Here is an 8,688-nt window from a genome sequence, read left to right as displayed (position 1 = left end):
TTGTATAGTAGCCCTTGTTCCAACAATATTATTTAAAGTAATGAAATAAACCATTCAAAACTTTTAAAATTTCAACTTCTTAAATAATTCGTGAAATCTGTTTGTGATCTTTCAAATGCATACATAAACCACTTACTCCATCATAGACCCATCAAACTTGACTAGATCTACCACATTATATATGACTTAACTCCATCATTCATTCACTAAACTCAGTGGATAGATATACAACTTTATGACTCGGTAACGCCATCATTGATTCATTAAACTCTAGGTGGCTCTACAAGTGTGCATATGATTCAGTAACTCCATTATTGATTCACTAAACTCAGTGAATAGATATAGAACTTTATATATGACTCGGTAACTCCATCATCGATTCACTAAACTCTGGATGGTTCTACAAGTGTGTATATGACTCAGTAACTCCATTATTGATTCACTAAACTCAGTGGATAGATATACAACTTTATATATGACTCAGTAACTCCATCATCGATTCACTAAACTCTGGATGGTTCTACAAGTATGTATATGACTCGGTAACTCCATCATCGATTCACTAAACTCTGGGATGATTCTACAAGTGTGTATATGACTCAGTAACTCCATCATCGATTCACTAAACTCTGGATGGTTCTACAAGTGTGTATATGACTCAGTAACTCCATCATCGATTCACTAAACTCTGGATGGTTCTACAAGTGTGTATGTGACTCAATAACTCCATCATCGATTCACTAAACTCTGAGAAGGTTCTACGTGTGTGATATGACTCAGTAACCTGTTATTGATTCACTCAAACCTGAAGCCCAGATTTCAAACCCGTCAAAATAGCCAGTAATTCTATCACTGACCTTCTAAACTTGATCACTGGATCATCAATTTCACATATGATCCAGCAAACTTTAACTGGATTTACAACGTTATATACAACCGCTAATTCCAAGATTAATGGCTAAATTTCTAAATTTATACGTGAGTCATTAATTCCATTATTGACCCCTTGAAAGTTCACGTATAGATTTCTAACATTATATAAGACCTTATAATTTCATCATTGATTCACTAAATTTAGAGAATAGATCTACAACATTATGTACAAGTAACTAATTCCATTATTGACACATCATACTTAATGACTAGATCTCTAACTTTACACATGAGCCACTAATTCTAATATTGACACATCAAATGTGATGACTAGATCTTTACACATGAGCCACTAATTCTAATATTGACACATCAAACTTAATGACAAGATCTCTAACTTTACACATGAGCCACTAATTCTAATATCAAACTTGATGACTAGATCTTTACACATGAGCCACTAATTCTAATATTTACATATCAGACTTGATGACTAGATCTTTACACATGAGCCACTAATTCTAATATTGACACATCAAATGTGATGACTAGATCTCTAACTTTACACGAGCCACTAATTCTAATATTGACACATCAGACTTAATGACAAGATCTTTACACATGAGCCACTAATTCTAATATTGACACATCAAATGTGATGACTAGATCTCTAACTTTACACGAGCCACTAATTCTAATATTGACACATCAAACTTAATGACTAGATCTTTACACGAGCCGCTAATTCTAATATTGACACATCAAACTTAATGACTAGATCTCTAACTTTACACATGATCCACTAATTCTAATATTGACACATCAAATGTGATGACTAGATCTCTAACATTACACGAGCCACTAATTCTAATATTGACACATCAAACTTAATGACAAGATCTATAACTTTATAGATGATCAATACATCAAACTCAATGAGTGGATTGATTTAAGATTGAGTCTACAACTTAATTAGTAGTTCTCCAATTCTGTGACTGAATGTTCAAATTACTAACCTTACATCCAGATTTATAACTGTTCTCACACTCATTGGTTGAGCCTTTAATGAAATATTTGTAACTCTGTGATTTAGTATTTGTGTTTGTTTGTTTTTGAATTTCGCGCAAAGCTACACGAGACCTATGTGCGCTAGCCGTCCCTAATTTAGCAGTGTAAGACTAGAGGGAAGGCAGCTAGTGATCAACACCCACCGCCAATTCTTGGGCTACTGTCTTACCAACGAATAATGGGACTAATCATCACATTATAACTCCCACACGGCTGAAAGAGCGGGCATGATTAATATGAAGAGGATTCGAACCCGCGACCCTCAAATTACAAGTCGAGTGCCTTAACCACCTGGTAATGCCGGGCCGATTCAGTATTTAAATATGTTCATATTTTAAGGTTTACCATGTATGTAATAATATTTTTAAATTAATTAATATGTGTCTGCACCTCAAGCTTCATGACTGGACATCGAGATCTATGTCTTAGCGTCAAAATCTATGAGTATTCTTCCATTTCTGAAAAATAACAGAAACTTATTGCCTCAAGCAAACGCTCTACCACTTCTGTGCCATGAAATATGGATTTGAAACTATCTTAATTAATGTTAGTCAAGCACTGAAAGGCATTGAGAATGTATTGCCTACAGTATCCATACGTGTGTTAGGTTAAAGAGTATTATGTGAACAAATAACGAAATAATCTATAGTTTGTGAGGAATATGAACAGATGAGCTCATGAGAAACAAAAAATGACAAAAGGCCTGATACTTTAGTCTTCTCTTCTTAGGGTTCGCGCCCGCGCGCGCGAAACATGATCGCCCTCCCAGTCGTGGGGGTGTATAATGTGACGGTCAATCCCACTATTTGTTGGTTTTACCAACTATACTATCTTGAGTAGCCCAAGAGTTGGCGGTGGGTGGTGATGACTTGCTGCCTTCCCTCTAGTCTTACACTGCTAAATTAGGGACGGCTAGCACAGATAGCCCTCGAGTAGCTTTGTGCGAAATTCCAAAACAACAACAACAACTCTTCTTAGGGTAACTGTATAAGTTTGGTTTGGTTCGCGGGTTCGAATCCCCGTCGCACCAAGTATGCTTGCCCTTTCAGCCGTGGAGGCTTTATAATGTGACGGTCAATCTCACATTAGCTGTAAAAGTATCCCAAGAGTTGGTGGTGGGTGGTGATGATTACCTGCCATCCCTCTAGTCTTACACTGCTAAATTAGGGACGGCTAGCGCAGATAGCCCTCGAGTAGCTTTGTGCGAAATTCAGACAAACAAACCAAAATTAACAGGTTAGCACTGAAATGTCCTTGGTGGTTATGGAATAGAGGTTACGAAACGATGTCGTCAGTTAGCAAAAGAAAGTGAGTTTGTATTCTAGATTTAAGCGTATTTTTCTTTATTCAGTTCTACTTGGTATTTTACCGAGACTTATTTGATCGTTAGAGGCTCACAAGCTGTTCACTGTTTCATCAGAAGCGATTGTCCACAGTTTCTTGTTTTTGTATCGAACTAGAGGTTGTCTTTATTATCCTTTCAATGTGTTAAATTTCTATATTTTTTTAAGTAAATTAAAATTCGGTAAAGTTTTAAACTACAAAACACTTCCTTTAGTTCCTTCCTGTGCTGTGTGATAATTAGTTTAATCTGGAAACACTTCCAAACATGAAATACAAAGAACTTTCAGTTCTTCTTAAGTAACACTGGTTTCTAAAGTAGTTTGTTGTTGTACCTTTCTAAATGTTTCAAACCTGCCATACTTACTGTACTTACTTTTCACGTCAATTAACAACATTATTTATGTTTTCGAGCATTTTCTTCTTTTCAATTCAAAATACTCTTTTAAAAAAAGTGGAATTGAAGTTTTGCGTGCACCATTGACAACAGTAAATTGGTTGAAATTATATTATTAATTTGCCTTAACCCTGATCTACCATTTGTTACCTTACGTTATTTCCAGGGTCACTGACCAATAGTCCAACGTAGAATCAAATAATAAGGTTGTTGTTCAATCTGTAGTTACATGACATGCATGGATATTCAACCTTGACACCGCGAAGCTAATTTTGTTTTGAGTACAGGTAGAACAAAAACGAACTTCCACCTAACACAGTCAGAAACCTGTTTTGTCTCATCATAGTCACTGGTCAACAGTGAAAGTGCGAGTGTTCAGAAAGAATTCCTTTGTAACGTGGCTTGCGCTACAATCATCATGTCGTTCTCGTCAGGAGCAGACAACGAACTTTATTGTTAAAGATTGAGCCACAATCTTTAGACATTTAAAAATAAAACTGAGCCTGACTGTAGGATTTCAGGTGGATTTCTGATCACAATGAATTCTTGTAAATACTTGCTAACTCTTGTTGCAAAACTAAGTTTCGTTCTCTTCACTATGAGCGAAAATGTTCAACAAGGTGAGTTCATTTAATGTTTTTATTCTTGGTACAATTGTTCAGCAAATATTTAGCGTAAACTAACTCTACTGACAAAGAAAGTTAATTTCACAGAAATGTTTAAAATTATTAATTTTTTGTTCCTATTGTACGTAAAATTGTTCAACAAAATGAATAAACCTTCGGTTATTGTAAGTAATACCATTCATCAAGGTAAATAAATTTAGGGTTATTGTAAGTAATACCATTCATCAAGGTAAATAAATTTAGGGTTATTGACAGTAATATCATTCATCAAGGTAAATAAATGTAGGGTTATTGTCAGTCATATCATTCATCAAGGTAAATAAGTTTAGGGTTATTGACAGTAATATCATTCATCAAGGTAAATAAATGTAGGGTTATTGTAATACCATTCATCAAGGTAAATAAATTTAGGGTTATTGACAGTAATATCATTCATCAAAATGAATAAACTTAGGGTTATTACCAGTAGAAATCTTTAATCAGATGAGACAATCACAGTTTTCTATTAAAGTTTAATGAAAAATATAAATAAAGTAAATTAATGTAGGATCAGTGTCAAATGTTTATAAAAAGAGGTAAAATAGTAAAGTTTTATAAGACAACTATAAAATATAAAGAATAAAACAGCAACACAAATTTACTGAATCAATTTGTTTGTTTGTTTTGGAATTTCGCACAAAGCTACTCGAGGGCTATGTGTAGCCGTCCCTAATTTAGCAGTGTAAGACTAGAGGGAAGGCAGCTAGTCATCACCACCCACCGCCAACTCTTGGGCTACTTTTACCAACGAATAGTGGGATTAACCGTCACATTATACACCCCACGGCTGGGAGGGCGAGCATGTTTACTGAATCAAAACAAGCACCATCCGAGGCTGTCATAGAATAATGATTTGTTATGTTGTGTTCTTTGCTTGGAGGTGTTTCAATCAATATAATGTTAGTGGGTTGCGTTTGTTACGTAGCCTTATTTCAGTTAATAACATATTTTAGTGACTGGTATTATTTTGAGTTGAGACCCATAATTAAAATATACAACTTGCCAAAGAAGTACGTTTCGCATTATTTAATAAAGTTTTATCGCTACCTGGTGGAAATAATATACTAATTGGTTATATAGAAACAAAATGCTGTGAGGTTTACACTTTTCAAAATATGAACACGAAATGATTTCAATGTATACTTTAAAGATTATTTTTATCGGACAAAGCAGATATAATTTATAAGATGTTAGCGTTGAATTTTAACACCACTTAACATGAAATCCTTCAAAGAGCATGTATAGTCGTAACATGAAACATCTTCACCTATCCAACAATGGTAACACTTCATAGAACCAGTAAAAGAACACTGGAATGCATCGTGTTTGAATAATTTTAACTTTTGACCTACGTTGTTTCAGGTTAAAGTAATTAGAGGTTAACAACCTCATAATTGAGACTGATTTTGTTTCTGGATGAGTTCCTCTAATTCAGTGATCTTGGACAGTCTGAAAGTTTGTCTCACGATAAATGCTTATTACAGCAAAGTTACAATCTAGCCCCTCTAATGACTTGGATATGAAGTCTTCGTGTATACAAAACTTATCGCACAAAGTGTTTGATGTGTGAGGGTTCCCACCCCTATATTCCACGTTCACCCCACTTTTTGAAATAGAAGTACTAAAGGAGAGGGGATGGGGTGTAAAGGAGTGATTCACTCCATGGATTCCTTGGAGCAGTCTGAAGAAAGTAACACATGCAAAGTTGACAAACAGAGTAACAAGCTCCCAGATGCCTTTAAATAAAAAGTACCAATGTTTTGAACTAATTTGACTAACTTCGAAATTTCTGACAATTTGTTCCATTCACTGGGTGTTTTTGTTGTCTTTTTTTTTACTAATTTTAAGAAACATCTTAAAGTTAACATAGTCCGCGCATTGTGTGAGATGTGATCACTGAAAAATTATTGGTACATTAGAAAAAATGTCATTGCGGTTTGATACACATGGTCAGTGCAATGTTAAAAAAAGCAGTGCAGTTGCATGGCGACACGGGGTCAGTGCAGTGTGAAAGCCTTTACGTGTGAGCAATCAGTTATCGTAACAACGATTTTGACTAACAACCCGCTGCACATGTTATAATTTCAAAGGTTAGAGAGATGTTTCCCAGAGTGCAGTTTGTTTTCTTTGTCAGCTGGTTATCCTTTCAGGGAATCCAACATCTACACACACCTGCTGCTATCTCTCGTGTAATAATATTTTGAGAAGCTGACGTCACTCACTCATCAAACATGTTTTCTGTACCTTATTTGATTTCTAACTGCATTTCGAAGTACCTCACTTCATAAACTCTGTTTCACGGTGGAAAATTTACAAAGCTAATGTCTGGGGTTCGATTTTTCGTAGTGGTTACAGGAAATAGCCAATGTTGTTTTGTCTTAAATCGAATAAAGAATCAAACATTCTGAAATTAAAACCAGTTAAACTTTTAATCTGAGAGGCTGCTCCTTAATATTCTAAAGATAAAAATAGAAATTATCTTCTAAAACTATTGCAAAATTTTTCTAAACTATGAGAAGAAATAAAGATTACTCTTCTTTGATTGTAGGTTTAAAATTGAAATGTTACACATTTCAATTACATTTCCCAAGACAAAATACGTAGAGAAACATCACAGAATAATCTTTATTAATGAATTGTTAACCTATTGTTTCTTAGTTACATTATTTGATCTATAATGCACTCTGGTCCTTCACAATTTGAATGCCTGCATTACACCTAATAATTATATTCTGATATTTTTGAAGGAAAAAAAAGGCCCAAAACTACAATATTTTATATAATCCTCAGAAGTTTGTTTGTAGTTCAGCACAGAACTAGACAATAGGCTACGTGTGCTATCTCCATTATGGGTATCGAAACCCAGCTTTTAGCACTTTAAGTCCCGCAGATTTGTCGCAGTATTTTCTAATTGAGCAAGAATGTAGGTGTTAACATACAGTTTCCTTCAAGTTAATATAAGTATTAAATGATATAGTACACCAGACGGTTACCGAGTTGTTAAGGTTGACAATACTTTAAAGGAAAAGATTCTATTAAGTGCAACATCACAGGACTTACATTAAGTTGGTCCAATAAACTAGAAAGTGGTTGGGTCAAAATGATGCCTGTTTGTTATAGAAGGTTTTCAATTATGTCAATTTACGTATTAAACAACAGAGCCCTCTATAAGCAGAATGTAAAAATGAGAAAATATTTCTATAAATACGTGAAAAATTAACTTATAACTGAGAATACAAATACATTGGTTCTTATATGCCACTTATATGCTAATATATGCTACTGATAACCATTCGTTACTATATTTTATTACGATTTTGTTTTTCCCTCGAATGAGCTACGTGCGAGATTTTGTTTTTTAACTGTGAGCTGCAGTACAATAATCGTTTATTTCTGAAGGTTTTGGCTTTACTTTTATACCTCTATAGTAATTTTGATCAGTATTGCATAACATGATTTGCTTATTATAATGAAACTTGTGGTTCACAGAGTTGGATAACTTTAACGATAACCCTTTATATTAACCATTTACATGTTTGTATGTAAGAGAGACCATTTCAGAAAATACATTTTTATAGCTTGAAAGTAAATATCTAATGTGTGAGGCTACTTCAAAAGGAATTTAACATGTTACTACACAAAACACTTATACGAAAAACAGTGTAAAGTTAATAGCAACTATACATTAGTACATGATCTGAGGTTCAACAACTGATATTTATCTTTATACAGCAATAGTAAGATCCGGCTTAACAAGCTTCAAGATTGTCTCATCTGCAATATTCCCAAGTTTACCTGTTCCACACCTTTCGTCCAGCCTATCAAACGTAAAGTCATCACAGTCCTCGGAAGATGTTAGCCTTTTTCTACAGACATATTACAGTCCTCTGAAAGTACTAATCCTTTATCTAGTTTATTGGATACAGAATTATTACAATCTTCGGAAAAAGTTAGCCATTTTTCTACAGACATATTACAGTCCTCTGAAAGCACTAACACTTTATCCAGTTTATTGGATACAGAATTATTACAATCTTCGGAAAAAGTTAGCCATTTTTCTACAGACATATTACAGTCCTCTGAAAGCACTAACACTTTATCCAGTTTATTGGATACAGAATTATTACAATCTTCGGAAAAAGTTAGCCATTTTTCTACAGACATATTACAGTCCTCTGAAAGCACTAACATTTTATCCAGTTTATTGGGTGCAGAATTATTACAATCTTCGGAAGAAGTTAGCCATTTTATACAGATATATTACAGTCCTCTGAGGGCGCTAACCATTTGTCCAGTTTATTGGATGAAGAATTATTACAGTCCTCTGAAAACACCAACCTTTGT

At 34.3% G+C, this 8,688-nt stretch overlaps 1 protein-coding gene across 1 annotated transcript; it reads left to right on the top strand.

Moving 5' to 3' along the window:
• Nucleotides 1-3,102: 3,102 nt before the first annotated feature.
• On the top strand, nt 3,103-8,633 carry LOC143242596 (uncharacterized). Its single transcript, XM_076486066.1, has 2 exons — nt 3,103-4,299; nt 8,077-8,633. The coding sequence occupies exons 1-2, from the start codon at nt 4,218-4,220 to the stop codon at nt 8,616-8,618; spliced, it is 624 nt and encodes a 207-aa protein (XP_076342181.1). The 5' UTR covers nt 3,103-4,217; the 3' UTR covers nt 8,619-8,633.
• Nucleotides 8,634-8,688: the final 55 nt, after the last annotated feature.

This window comes from Tachypleus tridentatus, unplaced genomic scaffold (assembly GCF_004210375.1).
Source record: "Tachypleus tridentatus isolate NWPU-2018 unplaced genomic scaffold, ASM421037v1 Hic_cluster_2, whole genome shotgun sequence".
In the NCBI taxonomy this organism is placed as follows: Eukaryota; Metazoa; Arthropoda; class Merostomata; order Xiphosura; family Limulidae; genus Tachypleus; species Tachypleus tridentatus.
The sequence above is the reverse complement of the archived record's forward strand: the minus strand, read 5'-3'. Positions and strand labels throughout refer to the sequence as shown.

Coding starts and splice junctions, on each gene's coding strand:
- LOC143242596 (XM_076486066.1), top strand. CDS start 4,218: ATGAATTCTTGTAAATACTTGCTAACTCTTGTTGCAAAACTAAGTTTC. Junction 4,300..8,076: donor GAGCGAAAATGTTCAACAAG/GTGAGTTCATTT, acceptor ATCTTTATACAG/CAATAGTAAGATCCGGCTTA.